Source organism: Sinohyriopsis cumingii, chromosome 9 (genome assembly GCF_028554795.1).
Source record: "Sinohyriopsis cumingii isolate HCF-2022 chromosome 9, ASM2855479v2, whole genome shotgun sequence".
NCBI lineage: Eukaryota > Metazoa > Mollusca > Bivalvia > Unionida > Unionidae > Sinohyriopsis > Sinohyriopsis cumingii.
In genome coordinates, this window is record NC_142969.1 from 16,074,315 (window position 1) to 16,096,811 (window position 22,497).

Consider the following 22,497-nt stretch of genomic DNA (forward strand, 5'->3'; position numbering starts at 1 on the left):
AAGTTTGGTTCGGGCTACATTATTTATATTTGTGCATAACTTTATGCTCTTAACACATTAACCCCTGAGCCAAACAGCTAGGCAGTCCCCTGAAGCATACTTGCAGAGATCACCTACAGCAGTGTTAGCCTTTCCAGTGCCTGTATCCCTGAGACTAGCTGACAGCAGTTGGATTGCAGATTTTTATAGAGGGGGCTACTTGCAATAAAATTGTTATTATTTTATTTATATTCATTTAATTCAGCTGAAATTTGGCACGGCAGTTCTCAATAAACTTACATACATAATGGTATAAATTTCATGCTACATGCAGAAATAAAACTAATGCATGATGGTGAAAACAAATGATGTACTTGCCAATTTGCTTCTCTTGCCGTGAATAATCCATAAAATCCATTATGAATTCACAAAGAATTATTAACACCATCAACACATGAAATAATTATATTTTATGTACACAAAAATTCCACTTGTCGTCTCTTGTAAACTAAACATCCTGTGAATACTGTACGCAAATGGGCATATTTTACTTGCTCTTTACTTACCTTTCTTCCTAAGAACTCTCACTGAAATTTTAAAAACTAATAAAACACTTAACAAACCTTGAACTATGAACACTCATGTTAACAACGTATATTTCCCAAACATTTATTTTATGATTATTCAAAAGAAAAAGAAGCTCCACGAAATCAAATGCATTTGCATCAGGGTCTAAATCCGTTGCTGGTCCTTTGTATGGCCTCTTGTCAATGTGTGTTTTATCATTTAAGATCATCGATCAGCTGTACTTTCATTTTCTTCTTCTTCTTGAACATTCTCATTTTCGTCACTACCGCTGTTATTTTCAGTAGCTTTTTCGATGTCACTATCAATCTCGTCTGATTAAAATCCAGAAAATTCTCCATCAGAATCCGTCAAGTAAAAGTCTGCTCCTAGAGGCTGATTCTCATCAATTTGCATCAATTTAAAATCGAAATATTTTCACTAAATCAACTGATATCAAAGTGAAAAAAATTTCCCGCTGTTCAGCAATGTGCGCTCTATCTATGTAAGCTAAAATTTGATTGGTTAAACAACCTGCATTAGTAGGAAATGGCTTTAAATCAACCAATGGTTTGCGCCGAGTTAACTCATCGTGCGGGAGAAAGGCCTTGCTAAATACTGCCTCTTAAACTCGGCGCTCGGGAGACAAGCCATGCAAACTCAGCCACTTTAGCGAGGCTCGCGGGAGATCAGGGGTGTAAAGTACGACGAGTATACTCATCGCTAGGGGTTAATGTGTTAAGAAACTCATTATATGTGTATAATTCCGTCTTTTATGGCACATATAGGTGAGTTTCATTTACCATGCTTCATTGATTTTTTCTGTACAGGCCATCCTTGTCCGTCCCTACAGGCAGCATTGATTTGAAATTGCTCTCACTTTTTTCCTGGTAAACTTCATTTGGTATAGTTCTTCACCCACACAGTGTTAAGACATCATGTGCACACCCACAAGGTTATAATCTCTACCCTTTGCAGGTAGTATTGTCACTATATTTTACCTATTATCAATTCCTGGGTCAATTTTTTCATGTTTTAGCTCTGCACTGATATTAAAGAGCAAAAGCACACAGCACAAACCGAAGATGTCTCCCATCCGCATGCTGTTTTTTCCCCTCAGTGTGAAGCTTTAATGGAACAAGGGAAATAATTCAAATTACCCTTTAGCCATGAAGCATTGAACATTGACACGCTCGGAAACAGCTCTTGCACCCAAATCACCACCATATGACTCAGCATTTTTGGTACTCCCTCTGTCTTGCCTCTTCATTGTCTGACTTGATTCCTCCTGTGGAACAGCAAGTGACAGAGCTAACACAAAGCCAGGTTCCCTGTCATTCAACACACATACAGACGGGTTACAAGGATCAAATATAACATAGTCCACCCCAATTGATGATCCTAACAACATCCTCCTCACACTGATGGCCTATTTCCATTGTGACTGGCCTAGGCCATATACTACGGATCATGTAATGCCAAACATCAATATTACAGGTTCAATCAATAACAGCTCGGCTTCCAGTAAGTCGAACATGACTTTTGCAGACATGTGCGGGGACCAGTCTAACTCGTACGTTCTAGAGACACCTATTCGGCATGATACCACAAGTAGATGCTCATTCCTCAACAAATATTGCTTAGCAATTTATCTACACTCTGCCACTTTGAAGAGGCTCTTTACTCAGCGACTGTCTTAAAAATACATTTTCTAATTCAGGGCATTCTGCGAGTTAAGTGAGAGACGGACCTCATCACTCATCACCAGCAAAGTCTCAGGCATTACAGGGAACCTGAGCCTTGCCCCACACAATCAAGCTGATGTTGCTTGTTCTCCAGTACTGTATCTACTCTACCCTATCTGAGGGCAAGGGAAGAATCATCCATCTATCCTAGCCTCCATTGAGGATGTTTTCCTGCCCCAGAGCTTTGTTCTTCTCTTCTGACTCCATCAACATGCATTAGAACTCCAACATTCTGACTTTAGACATTCAGACCCACCTTCATCATCAGTTCATTCCGGTTCTACCTTTGCACCCCTAGTTGTTCATTCGGAACCCCAGCAATTGACAGTGATCTCACCACTTTGGGGATGACACAGCCACACTTATGGTGATTGGATCAGATGGCCTTTGTTGATACTCGGAAATTATTGAGTAATATCATTGCCATGACTTTGTTGTTGGACTTTCGCTCTCTCTGGCTATCTTCCAACCGATGTAACATACATTCACTTCTTCCACTACGAATACCTCAGAGCATGCACAGGAATTAGTGTCAAGAATGGTCTGAGTACTGAACGGAGCTGCTCAAAACACTTTAGAAAATCTGTAACCACAGCTGCCAGTTCAGTTGGTGGAACGGAACTAATTGCCCTCTGCCTGTCCTTACCTTAAGGATCACTAAAATGCCAAGATAAGAGCACAGCCATTATCCCCAAACCAACTATTTAATGTCCTGATGGATGACATATGCAAAGAAGCCATCAGGGAGACATATTTCTCTCCCTCCCACAACAAGAGCGTCAATACAGGGATAGTATGGGAAATCAACAAATGGACATCAGGGCCACTCATAGGACACAAACATCTGAAAGCCATCCTATCGAGGCTCCATCAGTCGAAAAAGAGTCTTCTCGCATTCCAAGCAGACGTAGCACTGAGAGGGTTCTATCGCTTGTTCCACACCTTTCCTTGATCCCATTGGCAAATGACACACTATGTTTGGTCATCTGCCTTAGCATTCTCAGTCCATGCATCCACACCAGTTTGTTCTACTGGAAGTACCACAGTGCATTTTGAATGCTTTCCACGAGGGAGACTTTGCCATCACTGTGAGTTTAGATGGAGCATACCGTCATGTCTCTCTTCACAAGGCTTCCAGGATATTCCTGTGATTTGCCCACAACATCATATACCATATCAGGAAACTCCCATTTGGGGTCACTGTTGATGCATTGGTCTTCACGTGTCTGATGAATCGAGCAATGGCACATGTCTGGACCATTTCTATGGCGGCAACATTAAGTTACCTGGACGACATTATGCAGCAACATCATAGTTAGCTTTTGCAAGACATGATAACCATTGCTACCAATCTGGGCATCTCATGAACAAGGAAAAATCTGACCTAGTACCATCTCAATGATTTGTTCACCTAGGTATGGAGTTCAATACACAGGCAACATATTTTGCCTCCTTCAGTATCAGCAATTGGAACAACCCATGCTGGCACCTAACTTTCAAGGAAATTCTATCCACACGGGAATCCCTTCGCCTACCAGGCATGCTGAACACAGCAGCAGACATCATGGTCCTAGGTAGTCTTCTACTGCATTGTTGCTGTTTCCTCTGCTCGGATGTAGTCCTCAAGTTTTCCCACTTGACCATTCTCTCACTGTCTGCACCCAGTTGAGGCACTATCTGTGGAAATGGGAGAAACCTAACTTGGCTCATGGTGGGTATACATCTACGCACCCACCCGCTCGAGATTGCAGTCTGTACTGATGCATTTAAGGATGGCTGGGGAGGCGCATATTACCATCCTTTCGGGAACCTGTGGTGTATAATCTCCCTAGGAACGACATCTTGATATCAATAATTCTGGAGAGGACGGACATTGTGAAAGCCTTTCATTGGGGGCAGGAATATTTAGATGGCAAGGGTGTTCTCATTCTGTCTGACAAATCTACAGTGGTGACTTATCTCAAACAACAAGGAGGAACCCAAACCTACATTGGTGATTTCTATTTAACAGCAAGGAAAACCCCTGTCCCTAGACCATGGTGTGGGACTTTCTGCAGTGGTGCTGTCACCAACAAAGCCTGTTATGTCTCTATGCACTGACTGACTTTGTCAGAGAACAGTCAACAAGTACAGAAGGAATGGTCTCTCCATCCCTCGGTTCTCACTCATATATGTACACAATGGAACTGGCCATTGGTGGGTTGGCTTTTGACAATAACAAATGCCAAACTCTTATCTTTTATGTCTCCTGTGCTGGACCCAACAACTTGGGCAGTTGTCGCCCTATCTTTGGATTGGACCAACCTGAACGCATACACCTACCCTTCAGTACCTGATTTCAAAAGAGATTGGGAAAGCAAGGAAATCAACCTACTCCCTGAACCTCATGGCACCACTCCGATGGGTGGAGTTGCGGATCACTGACCTCATCAATGTTGTATCAGAAACCCTGCTGAAAATTTGGGCTTTCCTTTATCTACTCTAACTATGACAGCAGTTGTTTCATCCTGCAGGTCTGGATCATGCCCTCAAACTTACACAATTTTTGCAATCAGTTGTGGAGAGAATCGCTCAAGTGAGATGGCCCTCCACTCTGAAAGTATATGAAGTCAAATGGCACATTTTCTTTCAGTTGTTCGCAAAAGAACGTATCCTGCCTCTCCAGACATCAATACAGCAGATATCTCTTTTCCTTCTCAGGCTCTTTGAAGAGAGCAAGATATCACTGAGTACAATCAAAGGTTAACGTTCCACGGTCACTGACACCTTTTGTCATTTTTGGAGAGGGGATATCAGACAAACCCAAGGCTTATACGACCTTCTCATCAGCTTTGTGTTTGCATGGCCAGACCATTAACTGCTGACAGCAGAACCTATCTTGGCTGGATAAGACACCTTTTGAACCAATTTCAAGGTTATCTCTGGCGTTTCGTTTCCGACAAGACATGCTTCCTCATGGCATCAGTGAATGCAGGCAGAATTCTTGAAATGCATGCTCTATCAGCAGACCCAAATACGTGCATATTCTGACACGTTAGTCTTTCTCATAAAGGTGTCCTCTTTCGTCATTGAGAACAGTCTCCCTTCCAAGGGTACCTAATCCTTTGTCACGGACCCTCTGTATCACCTGGACACATCAACTTTTCTAGTTTTTATTTCAGAGATCTGTCACCCCTGAGGGCCCAGTCCGATTTAGTAGGACCTATATGCATAGGTCAACAGGTCGCCCTTCCAGGTCGATCAACAGCCTATTAAGATGTGCCACGATGACATCCACTGGATTTGTAGGAGAATATTTTCCTTTTCAAAGCGAGCCCTGAAATAAAGAATCCCCTCAAGTCGAGTTACCCAGAAACTGTATCAATACCTTAGGGGACTGGAGATGATATCTTCGGGGTAAGGGGATGTACCTCCATCCACCTCATGTATTCTCCTAAGGTATTAAGGTTGGGTAACATATTTGAAAAGAAATAAATTTTTCTATGCAAAGGAGAATCGTTACCCAATCATAATACACATACACCCTCCCTGCTGCCAAAGTTTTATACCCAACGAGAGATCAATCTGTCTGACCACCACATATTTTGGCAGACACACCTTTCATCTTTTAGGTAAAAGTAGTATCTGGGAGGGCTGGATTTGCTAGGTAGTAGTTGTTCTTCCAAATGTATTATGAATGGGTTTGTATTCTTGATGAAACACATTCTACTAGGAAGAACTTGTTCCTTTATTTATTTCATGTCATCTAGTGTTAGTGATTCTAAGCAAAGCTATACAAAGTATGGGTAAGCTTTTTTTGCTACCTCTGACATCTGCAGTGGCATCCACACAGATAAAAGCATATATATGTATACACCCTTACTGAATGTCATCTATTCTTTCTTCTTATGACCTTAGGAGACCTTTGGAGTGAGTTTCATAGCACCTACCCCCAAGAGGTTTGGGGAACAATTATTCATTCATGTTTCATATCAGTTTGGGGAATCTGACATCAGAGTTTGCAGTTGTGTTCAGATATAATTTGAGAGGAATTATTTATTTAATATATTATTCCTTGGAATTAGAAAGTGCTGATGGACATTTTGGACTAAAACTGCTTTGGGATTTTTGGGAACTCATTAAGATACTTTCTGGATTGAATTATTGTGTTGTGTCAGAAATTCATTAGGAATATGCTATATTTTTGTACATATAAAAGAACACTTATAATTATTTGGGATTTGATTCATAACTGCACATGCTTCTTGTATGTCTTGGAAAAATGAAGCATTTATTGATATTACTTGTTGGTTTCATTTCTTTCTGTTTCAGATGTGCTTTCTTTTTGCATTCTAAATACATACTGTTGTATAAAGATTCATGGAATTTGTTGAGGGGATGAATCTTGATCAGTATTACACTCATTACAAAGTCAGTCACTGTCACTCATATTTCATCATTCACTGTCCTGGTTTTAGTCTCAAAATCTTTTTATGTTTGATTCATCACCTTTACAACAAAATGAGGTCATTGTATCCTACATTTAATATCTTATTAACATTATAAAGGACCTTAATCAGGTCACCAGCTGAACATTAGTGTCTGTACGATGAACAAATTAATACAACATGAAATCTTCTTGATATACCATCCTGTTGATTGTACAGTAGTAGTAATCCAGGTGAATTAAAGTGTTCCACTATCATGACATTGCAATTCAGCACTATATCAACATGGTACCAGTATTCATAACTTACGCATGAGACCTGAAAAGAATGCCTAGCTGCCATATAAACATGTTTTGAACAAATGATGAATATATAAGCAAACCTGTTTACTCTTACTTGTTTACCTGTTTACTCTTTACTCTGATCACTTGTAAATCAATGACTGCTATCTGGCTACATCAGCACACACATCCCATTATGATTTGTTGATAGTTTGGGAGTATCTGTGGAACTGAGCATGATTATTATTCTTTGACTGAGATTCCTTTGTGTAAACATCATCTTGTTAAATTAAGTAGTGTTTATTTAAGTATATTAAATTGTTTTCTTTGGGTATTTGTTTATCTCAGTACCTAAGTTAATTATATAAAGTTTCAACACATTTGCTCCAATACCATATATTCCTGCTGATTTTATGTACATTTTGACTTGTTAATGATTTTTATTTCTGAGAGATACAAAGTGATAAATCAGTGTTCCTATATATGTTGATATTGAAGTGTTCCTTAAAATTGTAAAGCTTACAATTTTTAATTTCCTCACAAAGCTTTCCAGAAAGTTTACAGATTTATTTGCTAAATTTTGTTCAATTACTTTCATCAGTTTTTTCTATGTTATGTGTGTAATGTTTCTATACAATTGAGGAATTAATGCTTTCATAGCATGTAACTTGTTTAGACAATTCTATATTTGACCATAGATGTACCTCTATTAATTGCTTTTTTTCACCAATGTTTCTACTATTGAAACTTGACTTTCAAATGCCTGACATTACTTGTATCAGGGTTAAAACAATTAGGGATACAACATTGTTTAACATGTTCATTTTTAGTTGTGCATGACCATTTAGAACTTTCAGTGGAAACTATTATACCAGCTTTTATTTTGCAGAATTAATATTTTCCTTCTTTGAAAAGTTGATGACATTAATCATTAAAATCTTTTCATATAAAGTCTTTGTAAATTCCTCTTTGGTAATATTAATCATACAACACAATGTCTTACTAACAATTTGTTCGGAAAGGATTCATTGCCATTGATGTGTAATTTTGTTATTTTTGTGTGATAATCTATGCTTTAATCAGAGTCAAATGAAGCAGGAGAAAATTGTATTCATTTATATATATGTGCACAATTTGAAACTATCACAGATAAGTCTAAGATTGAAGAGCATGAAGATATTTTCCCTTACAACAACATTGTTGCATTCTCTTTCAGGAAGAAGTTTTGGACATTGCCAAGAAGGCCTTTAACAAATATGATATTTCTGAAGAAAACCAAAATGTGCAGAAGTACAATTTTGAGTTTGATGACCCAAATGTCAATTTGCCTTCCCTAGGGACTCGAGTCCGTCGTGGTCCTGATTGGAATAGGGGTCGAGAGGACGACAGTAGCCCTGGGACCATCACAGGTCATCATAAAAACAAACAATGTAATGAGTTCAGATTTGTTTCTCCTCTTGTAGTGAAGATTATAGAACAGTAAATTTCCTTCCACTCTGATTACAATGATACTGAAATCATTATTAATGGAGATATGTTAAAACAGTGTATCATTTGCAAGCATGCATCACATTGCACATCATGATATTTGTATACAATGTTTATAACATTAATTCAGTTTTTGTGTGAAGTATCACCTGGTTCTGTTCCCAGTTGTTTTTGCCTGATGTGAGTGGCAATGTTGTTATCATGGTAATAAATCTGAAATTTTGCACCCAGTTGTATATTCAGAACCATATGGAATTCTACATTTCAGTTGTATTTCAGCAAGTATTGACACAATTTGGATCAGAATACAGCATATTCAAACTATTTATCAGCGAATAACTCTGCATTGGATAATATGCCACCTCTATTGTAAACACATTTATGACAAAGGTAGTTCTGCCTAACCTTGATGAGCATTAGAATGGTATATTTTTAGCACATTTATTCATTCATTAGGATATATCAAAAATGGAAATAATGTTTGTTCAGTCCCTGCATAATTTTTTTAAGTGATAAGTAGCAGTCATTTATGTTGGAGATTATGTCAATATTAAATATGATGTATTAGTTAATGCAAATCTCCTGATGCCTTTTGGACATTTTTGACAAACATCTGGCCTTTCCAAAAAGAAACGCTTTGAATTTTGCTCAGTGTTACCCTGACAATTGACAGCTTTGGTTTTGTTCTAATTCAGCTAAGGCTTTCACAACACAACCACAAAAATCTCTCTGAAGCAGATGTATTTGGATGTATATTTAGAAGTAGCACAAATGTATTTCTGACCCCTCTTTTTGACGAAAATGACAATAGTCACCAGGGGTTAATGACTTAAAATGGTTTCGTCATGCACCTAAACAATTGGGTTTGGGGCATTAGGTGACCTTGATATGATGGATATTTTGAATGTTTTGGAACCACCCATAGAACCCTTCATGATGGTAGTTCCACAGCTGTGAGAAATACTGGTAACTGCCTAAAATGTACACAGATGTGTGCAGCCACAATTTTCTGCAGACGTTTTTTCAGGTTTTAATGATTAGGTGATATCAGTCTCTAAACCCCCAATCAATATCATCATGGGTGAAGGGCTGATTTATCATCCTAATACCAACTATATTTGCCACACATGAATCATAATGCATAATGGTTAGCTCTATTAGTCATAAAGCAGAAGAGCTTATGGTATCGTTTTTCGTCCATTTGACTGTTAGCACAACATTATTATCATCACACCTTCTAAGGAGTTTGGATGATGGCCATAATACTTTCAAGACACATTCATCACAATGTAGAGTTGTTCCTGAGTGAAAATGCTGCTGCTTGGACATCCAGTATCTCTAACACAGTGACTATTTTGAAAGTGTTGTTGTTACTGATCACCCTGAATTGATGGTTATATCTACTTGGAATTTCTCTGATAGACCTTTTGTGGTGTTTAGTTGGTCCTGAGACAAAATGGTGCAGATCTGAAATTCAGTATGCCATTACAGTGGTCATCTTGAAGTTCTTGTTACAGCTGCTCCTCTGGAACAGAACATCATAGTGAGATGGGTTTTACCAGAAAACAGTTGATGAAGTCTAGTTGTTCCAATCTAATGTCAAATGGCGCCACTATAGCTCTCAGTTGAATGTACTTTTAAAGCTACACCTGCTGAATGGATGGTCATATCAACATGGGATTCTCACTAAAACACTTCTTATCATATCTAGTTGGTCCATATTAAAAATGGTGTCTATTTTGCATCCTATATTGCATGCATAATGTCCACATTAAAATTTTTGTTAATATAATGCCTGAATGAATGGTTGTATCAATATGGGGATTACTACATGACATCTGATGGCGTCTAGTTGGTCCTAAATGAAACTGGTGCTTTTTAAGACATCCAATGTGGTAGTCACAATTGCCATCCTGAAAATCTTGTTATTACTAGATTTCAGCATGAAACATTTGACTGAGCCTTTTTATGGTGTCTAACTGGTTGTAAATGAAAGCAGTGCTGATATGAATTCCTACAAGGCCACCACAATCTTCATCTTATTATCACTACTTACCCGACATAGCTGATCATATAGACATTGTTCTTTCACCAAAAGATTTCTTATGATGTCTAGTTAGTTCTGGATACAAATGGTGCCAAGTTCAAATACAATATGGTCATCATAGCAGCCATCTTTAAACTGTTGGTATTATTAATCGCTAAAACTTAAATTCATATCAGCATGAAGTTTCCACCAGAATATTTATTATAGTGTCGTGTTGGTCATGAATCAAAATAGTGCCAATCTGACATCAAATATATCAACCTTAGCAGCTAAATTAAAAATATTGTTATTTCTGAAGATTATAACAGATGGTTTCATCAATCAAGGGTTAACAGGATGAAATGATCTTCACTTGAACTCGAGAAAATGTTCTTCAGCCATTAGAGCACAATCCCCTTTGAGGAACTCATTTCTTAACTTTTTTCTTTAAATGAAAGTCTCCTTTTTGGGCAGTTCTCCCATCTCAGGCAGTTAGTTTTGTGTTCTTTCATTAGTAGGTTAAGTTATATAGTGTAATTGTTTCCTTCTCTCGTTTCCTTCTTTTGTATCATTCTCTTTTGACTCTTTTCAACATATTGCCTACATATATGAATAATGATCACAACTTAAATGCTCTTTTTTTTGAATAATGTCTGAGAAAACACAATAGTTATTGCAGACACTAGAATGGAAATTATTTAATATGATTCTTTGAAAACCATTCTTTTTGTAACAGAGTATTCTGAAGATGTGATCTCAATATTTAAATGATCAGCTTATTATTACAATTAACAATATCATGTTTAGATAAATAGTGCAGTTATTATGAAGAAAATATACACATTTAACTGGTTTAGCAATATTCAAACTACCTAAGCGACAGACTGGAAGACAAAACAGGTAGAATGATTGAGGTCTTGTTCCGCTTGAGCAAGAACATTTCCTGATCACTAATGATGCATATCAAATAATGTGCACATTGTCAATAAGACAGCCTACATGGCCATGCTTGTACAAGGTAAAGTACTGGTATGCATGTGGTTCATGGGTATCACTATAAACTTGAAGTTTTGGTTAGTTGTCCTTGTCTTTGCAAAATTGTTTTGGTTCTTGTTTTCTTTTGCTTTGTTCCTCTTGTGATGGTGGACAAATCCTATTATTTTAACTTAATAGCATATTGATATTGAAGGTTTACATTTGCAATTCTATTGTATGTCGCAAATGTTCTATCTAATAATGCACATGCTTACTTGATTAACAATTCAACTTATTTATATACGTGTATATACAACCACCTGTTGCACAAATGACATAGCAAACAGTCAATCATTTGCTTTGTTAAGGATATTAGCTACTACCAGCATTATATCTATCCATCGAGGTGGAACGAACTTGTCACCAAAGCAAACATTTTATCTTATAACTAGGTTTAATTTATGACTTCTGCTATCCTTTCAATTGCACAAAGTATCCCAGAAAATAAGAAGTCTTAAGAATCTTGGCTTGTTTCCATTAATTCTCTTTTCATGAAACAATGTAGAGTCATGTAATATAGGACAGTAATGTTTCTATAATCCACACTCACAACCAACTCGAACAGGCTTCAACAAATTATCAAATGCTAGTATCAAGAAGCAGATTTCTTTATAATCTACTAGGTTTTTGACAAAGGTGATGCATTAGAGCATAGTAAACTGACCAAGCCTTGCAAGTATTACAGTGTTTAATGAAACAATTGTTGAGTTATGTCAATATGTTTATGCATCTCTGGCAAACGATTGACTTATTAGTTTGCTCTTTTGTTTTGTTTCAGTTGTTTAGGATTTACAGGACCACAAGATGACCGCAAATATGGCCTGATGCGTTTAATCATGAATACATATTTTTGCTTTGTTAGCAAAGGTTTAAGAAGATTTTCCCTTTGTTGACTTTATTTAGTGCATTAAGACTTAGGTCAATATTTTAAGACCTAACTTTCCTTTGATGTCCATTGTCCTACTATGGTGACATTAAATGATAGCACACACACACACACACACACACACACACACACACACACATTTGCAGTGTTTTCTAAGAAAATATGGACTTATGACTCATATTTGATTCTAAATCTGCACTACAGTTTCTTCTAAATTCTTTCTGAAAGATGTCGTGGATTAGAATCAACTTTTATATAAAGGATTGAAATTATTTTAGAAAGATCTTAGTCAATCTTCATTTGTATAATTTCCCACAAAACTATGGGTGCCCTGGGTGTCCGAGTGGTCTTAAGCACATGCCTTTACCAATCACTGCTGTCTCACCTCCTTGGCGTGGGCATGATTATTGAGTTTGGCTAATAGGGTTATTTGAGAAACCTTTTGTAAGTAGCTTCCATTTGATCAGTGGTTCCTACTAGGGCTTTCCCTGGTTCTTACACCACCAATCATACTGGCCTCCATGTATAGCCTAAATTGCTCTCAGAAATGGTGTTAAACCCCTCAAAAACAAGAACAGCAACAAAATATTGCTGAGTTATGGCACCAGTTTGACTTGTATCTATTTCATTCAGTTGTATCATATTGTTAGGGAGCATCTGTGGAATGTGGACACATTTCCTATCATCTTGAAAACATAGAAAAGTAGAGGATATTTGCTGTTTCATAACCATGCTTACAATAACAGCAACAGCAGATACATTATGGAGTCTGAGTTGAGTGAGAATATATATTTAAATTTGTTGTAGAATTTAAGTTTGTGGTCTTAAGTTAGACAATAATCTGCAGTTAACAAAATCAGAGCATGACGTGACTCTGCAGTTTTCTAGAAATGTCTTCAAGGAATGCTTTCCTTGAGGTCCACTTGATCTGTATTGATCCCTAATTTCAGAGAATATCATCTAAAACTGGACGACTTCATATCGAATAAAACATGTAAAAGATAAACTCGCGTGCCTAATACCCCAACTTTGCCCAAATGTGGTGTAGTTACATCAGAATACCCATTCAACAGACCAGTAATTATTGAATACAACAAAAAGAATAATTTTATCTGGACATGTTGTCAGAAGAACACACATTCACATTTTGTAATGTTCTTATACTAAGACTGCAAAACGAGGAGTACAGACACAACACCAGCAAACTGGCATTGAAAGTTGATATAAAGACGAGTTTGGACATGTTGCTAAAGAGATACTTTGTATGCAAAATACTAAAGAGAAACTATTAACTATAAAAAATATTAAATATAAAAAATATTAAAGAGAAATTAGCCACTGAAATAAAACAAGCTTCTTTAAAATAAGTTCAACAGTTTTGCGATGTTATCTCCAGAGTGGTCATGTTGGTGTGACACAGCATGATAATGGTTTTAAGTCAGTGTATTAATTTCGTTTAGAGTGCAGTGTGATTCTTTTAAGACATCACTGTTTTGAGAAATGTTTCAAATCTTTGTCAATCTTTAATAATAAAATTTGAAAAATAGAAAACCACCGCATTTATTTATTGTCTACTTTATAATACAGAATTCTCTCCAGGGATCTTGGATAGTGCTTGATTAAGCACAAGGTAGTGATGCAAAATGTTTTTGAAATGTATGATGTCATCATAAATATAAATAATTTATTATTAGTGCAATATCAAGAAATATATAAATTTAGATACTGGTACTTATTTCCATAAGTTATATACAGGTTCTTCTATGCTATTGTTACAAGATTACTTAGCACCATCAGTGACAACATGTTCCTCAACTCACTATTGATCCTTTAGGAAATGAAATATATATTTCACCAACTGAAAACAATCAAACGTAACTTATGATTGAGTTATTTTATATTTTCATTGGTGTTTCTGATGAATAATGTTTATTAATTGACTGAATAAAACTATTGCAAAACAATTTATTATGTAATACGTTACAATAGCAAACTAGGTGTTTATTCTTAGATAATTATTTCCAAAATATAAACGAAATAATAAACAAAAAATGTTGTTTCCATTTTGCATGAAAGTAACAACATGTAACCTTGCGCAGAGAATATTATGAAAATGTAAAAACAACGGACTTTACTTGCACATATTTTGGACAAAAAATAACATTCCCACTACTACTACAACTGGTTTTAAAAAAACAAAGATATCACATCATAGTTGTTCCCTAGGAATTTTACATGATCACCCTAAACTCTAAAGTACTCTTAACTATGCAGATGAGAACAAGACTCAGTATGCAATATTTATTATCCAATCCAGTGACTTCTGTCCAAGGATATGAGCCTTTTGATACAGTTATGAACCTCTCTTTCATTTGTCATTATTCTTTTGTTTCCTTCATTGTAGATATTGCACAATAAAAATATGTAAGCTATACAGCAGATCTGTTCGGCCAAGTAAACATGGAGCTTGCTGGGTGTGGGTTAAGTTTGCTATTATTTGACAGTGATGTGACTGGGCATTGATAATCTGCTGACCATAAAATTAGTGTGATGCACATTTTGAAGTATGTCACACAATAACTGTAAAGATTGGTACTACTGAAAAAATTATCTCTGACAACATAGATGTTACATTTATCATCTGCATGATGTTTGCAAAAATCTAAAATGTGAACGTGTATTGGTTGTTCTAGTTTTGGGGTGGATAGAGATGAGGTTGCAAGTTGGAATGCTTCACTTAGACTTAGTTTGACCACAAGAAAACTCATACATGTTGAATGTGTCATTTATATTATTATATGCTCATTTTTTTCTCCGTTAACTTTACATTGTCAGAATCGTTCAGTATTTTACGATATTGCACTCATGCCAACTTCATATTGCACTCATAAAGGGACTATTTTCTATTGTAAACAAACAATGGACGCAGATGCCAGCACTTTTGATTTGTAAACAAATCATGTACACACGTAGTACGTGTTTTACATTTTGGTTGACTAAATTTGTTTCTGAATGAACTAAAGCAGATGTTTCATGGACTGCCACATACCAGCTGCTTTGCTACATTCCACTTTATTTTTTTTGAGACAATGTTTTGGATTTAGGCAGGCGATAGATGCCAGATTTCATAAAATTGCTGGGTCCCTACAAATAACAATTAATAAGGCATAAATTGTATTCTTTAGCTGGTAATAAGAATGGCAAAAAAATATACTTACAGTTTGCTCCTGAATTTCCTCAAAATGTACTTTCGTAGTACTGCAAATCCGAATTACCTGAGCCATGTCATGGGTTCTCAAGCTTGATTACACATTTCAAAATTGTTTTGTAATTTTGACTATATTCCAAGTGCAGTTACATCCTCTTTACTGCACTCAAAATGAAATAAACATTATATTCCATAGCGTCTTTTTGATAATTGTAATTGAAAGACTTAATATTTTTCCCACATTATGATTTCAAACAGTCAATGAGAGAACAGAAACACACTTGCTGATGTCAACATGCTGCTATGTCGCCACTGAAATCTGATGTACTTCATGTAGAATTGGCACAGATAAATCCAGTCCATAATCATGAAATTTCGTAGAATCAACAAAAATACCAAAATCTATTCATTGCAGATGAAATGGAAAAGTTGTTGGAGTGCGCATTCATTCACAATATGACTCCAAATTTCAATTTTAAGTAGACCAAAATGCCATTTTCTTTTGAAAGTTATGTCTAGCATGTGACTAAGCTCAGATTTATCTGGGTGGAGTTATGTGCGCATTAATAATGTTGGTGTTGTGTAATGATGAATCTGAGTTGTGTATTTAGTTTGGAATACGGCATACATTCAGTTACTTTATTTTGTGTAGTGTATTTTTGTTTACATAATTAAGCCTTAGGTAGAATAAGAAAATGAGCATATATATATATATATATATATATATATATATATATATATATATAATAAAAAGGTTACTGCAATTGTATGGGAAAATATGAATTCATTTTTTCGGATGGATATACTGCACTCCAGTATTTACATCCGAAAAACTTGTTCATATTTCATAATACAAATGCAGTAACCTTTAAATATTTGTCATCTTCATTAAGGTAATTTGTTTCTAGTCTAGGATGTATTTATTTGCAGATGTTTATGTCACATGGGACAAAAAGGACAAATCCGACTTATGTTGCTATGGTGAGAATGGAAAATATGATGTGATGATTGTGGATGAACCCAGGATTCTGCAGTCAAGTGAACGGATTGCTACAGGGTGCCATGTGAGACGAGGTAATTTATTGCATCTTTGTGTGGAAAGGTGCATTATTCGTTTTATGTGGCATCAGGCAGATTTAAATGTTATCAGCATTTGAATATGATTGCTATTGTTTACTCAAATAAATCGAGATTTAAATAACATTTTTAACAAATGGATTTACAGAATTGAGCACTTTTGACAGAAGATACTTTTGCACAGAGGCCTTTATTTTTGTAACCAGTTCCACCCCCGCTCACCACCTGCTGTTGCAAGCATAGGGCAGATTTAGCACCATGCCAGTTTGGTAATAATAGTATTGATTTTTTCCTCCAGAACTAATGAGTAATAAACCATCGTTTTATTATTAAAAGAGGTAAACAGTGGTGGTCGTTGATTTAGGACTTGGGTGACAATCACACCTCATTCATAACCACTAAGTAACACAATTATAACAGAGGTGCAGAGTACCAGAAACGAGATAGTCAAAGTTTATTGATAAATGGTAATGTATGTTAAGTGTTGCCAGCTAATGCAATTAAGCGTGAACAATGCATTCATTTGTACTTTTATGACAAGATAATTCAGAGGTGTCCTTTAGCTATCAGTGTGTACCTGTATGTTGAGTAAATAGTAAAAGAATTCAGCTTGAAAAATGCAAATCTCTTGTATGACAAGGAGTCAGATTAAGTTTAAAGTCGAAAGTACTGACATGCTCAAATCATAATATATCTCACCAGCATTGAAGGAATACACTGTGTGACATGAATTGTAAATGATTGGTATGACGGATTGTGCAGTTAATAATGTTTCCACATATTGTGTTATAACTGTTTCATTAAGGCCGGATTGATGAGCAGGCAGATGCCATTACTAATGATAACAATGATGATGATGATCTTTCCTTTGCTACAGCACTTGATATGTCAAACCAGCTTGGATCTGGTAACGAGGCTGTTGTTTTTATTTGATTACTCTATTTCCCAGATTGACATTTATATTACATCTGCAATAGCAACGACTGAATATATTTTTTCTGAAATTCTCGATTACCAGGAAGTAAATGAGAATGAAACTGATGCTTTAAATTGATGATTTGCACTAGTTTTAAAGATATGATACTGAATCAGTATATACGACCATTAACTTGGGAATGGTGGAGGATAAGTGAGTTATCAAAGAAAGGGATCTCAAACTAAACCAGAAATGACTAAAATACCTCTCACTGGATCTTTGAATAAATCTGTGACTGGGTTTGGACAGTACCAGTACTTAATTTTCAGGTAGAGCAATGATTGAATCAATCTGAAGCTGGTATTGCATCATACATGAGTTGCATCATGTTATTCCTAGAAGTCATTGATAATGCAATCATAACTAAGCTTACATAAGTCATCTGAATAAATTGCCCTTTATCAGTTCTGGAAATCATACATTATCATGCTCTCTTATTTGTTAGTGTTTGACTTTGCAAAGGGACACAATTATGTTTAGCGAAATTGAGCAGAGATTCCCCATACTTGTGTGAACAATGCAGATAACTTCTGCTATGCTCATGGTGAAGTGACTTTTGCATCATAAAAGTGCAATATAACCACCTTGGTTAAGAAAGCCTATCACCTTTATTTTGGCTGCATAATTGGAGATCAGGACAAGAGGTGGGCCCCCACATATGCTGCAACACTTGTGCAACAAATCTTTGCCAGTGGTTAAACAAGAAAAGGAAATCTATGCCTTTTGCAGTGCCAATGATTTGAAGAGAGCCAACAGATCATATCAGTGATTGTTACTTCTGCATGGTGCCTCCAGTTGGGTAAGGCGTAGTCAAAGAAGAAAAAATGGACTGGGCATTATCCAAATATTCCATCAGCTTTATGCCCAATATCCCACGGAGAAGGACTGCTGGTTCCTGATGTACCAGAATCATTCTCACTTGAGTCAGTCGAGGAAGAGGAAGAGAATGAAACTTATTGACATGAACCATCAATGTCACATGACCCATATTTTCTCCCGTCGTCCTCCTCTGAACCATACCTTTTAACACAAGGTGAACTGAATGACCTTGTCAGGGATTTGGAACTATCCAACAGCAACGCAGAGCTGTTGGACTCCAGATTACATCAGTGGTATCGCCTGGCAGGTGATGTTAGAGTTTCTATGTTCCATGAGAGTCAAAAGGACCTTGTCCCATTCTTCTTCATTGAAGGTAATTTTGTAACCTGCAACAACATCGGTGGTGTAATGGCAGTCCTCAACATCATTCTTAATCCAGATGAGTGGAAACTGATCATTGATTCATTGAAGACAAGTCTTAAATCTGTTTTGCTGCATAATGGCAACATTTTGCCATAAATTCCAGTTGGTCATGCAGTCCTTATGTAGGAAACCTATAAAAACATGAAACAACTTTTGAGGTGCATAAACTATGACCATCATCAGTGGCAGCTTTATGACAATACAAGTGCTGGTTCTACAACTTTGCAAAATACATATGGTACAACTATTCTGTTGTTTCTAACAAAACTGTAATATAGCAATAATTTCTGCACACATAAAGTTGACCCACCTTTTTCTTTAGTCCCTTGCTAATTAATAGTTTTAAATTTTACAAAAAAACTAAGCACATTTTACCTTTTGAAAATAATACTTGATTACAAATATTTAGATTGCAAGAAAATAGAAGTTACAGTTTTATTAAAAGTACTGGTACCAGTAAAACTAAAGGAGATGGTAAAAAGGAATCAGGATGAACAGATTAGTAGTGTAGTAAAGAATCCATATATCAGAATGACATCAAGTATTTTGTCATCAATTTCATCATCAGTTAATGACACTGCTTCAAAATGTTGTGTACTAGATAATAGTAATCCAATCTGTAATACAAATACCAAATGATGGCTTGGAACTAAGTGCCAAAAGGTCTGCAGAAAATATCACCATGTTCAAAATATACATAGGAAGAACCGAACACAAACAGGACAAATTTTATCCATCTTGCTTTGAGTTTACACAGATCAGTCAGTCTCTTATGTTTAATGTCATTTAATTTTTGCACATAGAGATCATGTACTTCATTTGGTAATACATCTGTATGATATGAAAGTTTGTCTCATTTTTCTTTTGTTGGCATAGTGTTTCTGCCAACTAGAGATCTACACATACTTAATTATGTTGTATGGGGATTCTCTGATGTTCCCTACAAGCATTAATCTGTTAATTGTTTCTGAATTTAATATGATCCTCCTCCTCTGTGTATGAATATTATTCTGTGCTGTGAACTCCTTTCACTGCCTGCTGTCTGAAATGCATATGCATAACTAGCTTGAACAAGTTTCTGTTCTTTATGGTTGTGCAGTTTTCAACATCTCACATGTATGGCCCCATTATTATTCTCTCTTCGATATCTCTGTTTCAAAAAGAAAAGTTTTCCAGAGGTCTCACTAGGATTTTAAATGGAGTCCAGGACTCCCATTTTGGTAAAAATGAGTCCCACCAGCAAAAGTTACAGTCTGCTCCCAGAAAACTGCAAATTATAGGAACTATTGGTTGCCATTGAGTTTAATTTCTACATTCTTTATAACACTGACATAGCTCTTGTTTGCCATCAGAGTCGGAATTTTGTCAATCATAGGAAGGTCTCATTCAAAGCACTAAGCTAGGCATCACACACTTTCTTACAATTTGCTACTGTCCCATCAAAACTATCGGTTCTAGCAACTTTAGCACTCTCCTGAATCTCATTACAATCTTCGTCAGTTTGCCATTGAACCCCAAAATACTCATTCAAGTCAAAGTCTAAAAATGTCATGGTTCCGAGGTCACATGTACTGCTTACTCTGCTACACTCGAAAATGAACACATTAATGAAAGCTAAAGTTGTTTATTTGTACTGTTATAAATGACCACATGTACATATACCTGGGTCTTTTTGCCTCTGAATTCAAGCACTGTAAATATCAGTAGATTTTCCCACCCAGCTGTCAGTCAAAGCCTTTGATCTTGCCGCACAACTATTGCAGCATGTTCTTTTGATGGACTCTTATAATGGTGACATGTACATGGGGGGGCTTCCAGCCACTAAATTCTGTCATTGTTAATATCAGCACAGCTAATTGATCAACACATTCTCCCAATAAGCAGGTGGCGAAAGCAGGACTGGCAATTCTTTCAATTTTGCCACCCACCTATTACATGCATACGGAGTACTCTCACCTAAGTGATTTTCTGTGCCCCCAATAAAAAACTGGCATCCAAATACACGTGATTAAGCATTTCCGAGACCTCTGAGTTTTCACTAACATGAACTCTGCCAAAGATTCACTCCTTGAATCAGTGCTTTGCTGCCTCTTATGCCAGATTTGTTCTCTTCCATTATGCTGTATTAGGGTTTTAAGTCCAACATTTCCATAGTCTGCTTGTTCAGACCTGTATCTTGAATAAATATAACCGGCATATTGTCCATCCAACATGTACATTGGACTCTCAACATCAATTTTGGGCTCAAAATCACACACTGGTATTTCCAGTGACATTTTCCCAATGTTGAACAGACTGATATACATGAAATTCATTGTCATCAGAGCTATCACCAGCCAATATTTGCCAACTGAAAACATTGTCTGAAGACAAACCCTGTTGTAATTCAGTCATTTTCGTATCCTGTTTGGCCTTTATTTGAAAGACGCATTTGCAAAACTTTGATGTTGAAAATAAGGTTAAAACTACTATAAAATGCATGTTCCAGGGCCAAATTAACCAATCGAATTTAGTTTAACTGCCATTCATGTCAAACTGAAGTATCCAGCTATCTGGATGTCGCATCAAGTGCTGCGTCTCTGGCAGTGCAAATTACATCGCAAAATGCACTTTTAAAGTGAAACGTTTATTAAACATTGCATACAGCGCAAAGCATATATTTTATATCCGCAGCGTTGACGTAATTTGTGGAACGCATATCACTGCTTTAAAAGTACACAAATTCGTAGAAATTACATGCACTCACATGTACTGGCATCATTTTCTGATCCAATGTTTTATTCACTTTGGACCACTAGGAGGGGCTTAGATGTGATTTTAAATATATATTCGTTTTTTTTTCTGACAACCCCATCAGCGATTTCTCATTTTGTTTACACAACCCACAACAGAAGTGATTATCCTAACCAGCCTTCCACTGTCAGAATCAAAACAGTTTGAAAAACAACCTCCTACAGAAGATTACAAACAAACAGTGTATGTTCACAATTTTATGATAGACCCTGTTCTACAAATGCCACTAGTAAAATGTCATATCGCATGAAGTCCAATAGTTCATCGCCATGTTCGTATAACGTTCTGAGTCTTCCATCAATGTCTAGTCCTATTATGTTGTCATCTTCTCCTTGAAAATATCGTTCAACTCTATTTTCCCTGCTTCCCTGTCATGTGTGTGCTTCTGTAGAGACTGAGCTTAAGGTCTGTTACACTTTCATCACACAGTCTGAAGAATATATTAAAGGCTTAAAATCAAAATGTGGTTCATAGAGGGTAAGATTGCAGGGAGGACAAAATGACAACTTTCTATTACTTGCAACTGAGCAAGTATTAGGCTTGCTGCTCGATTAAAGGCTTTTCATGTGAGGAAAATTTACATGTTAAGGGATTAAGGTCAAATGTGCACTGAAATTTGTAGAACTCCACCTGGTACTGAACACGTACATGCGCTAAATGCGTTAAATTCGTGGCTCAATCAAAATGAATGTCAACTTGAAAATAATGTGATTGGATGCCTTTAAAAAGCCAGAGTCTTCTCTTGCAGAAAACTTGGGAAATATAACTTG

General features: G+C 36.4%; 1 protein-coding gene across 1 annotated transcript in view; it reads left to right on the forward strand.

The window, feature by feature from the left end:
• Positions 1-22,497, forward strand: part of LOC149791314 (uncharacterized) — a 291,320-nt gene that overhangs the window by 128,333 nt on the left and 140,490 nt on the right. Inside the window, exons 13-14 of the mRNA XM_089969843.1 lie at positions 8,213-8,426; positions 16,570-16,713. Coding sequence (XP_089825969.1) covers positions 8,213-8,426; positions 16,570-16,713 — 358 coding nt within the window. The remainder of the gene's footprint in view (positions 1-8,212; positions 8,427-16,569; positions 16,714-22,497) is intronic.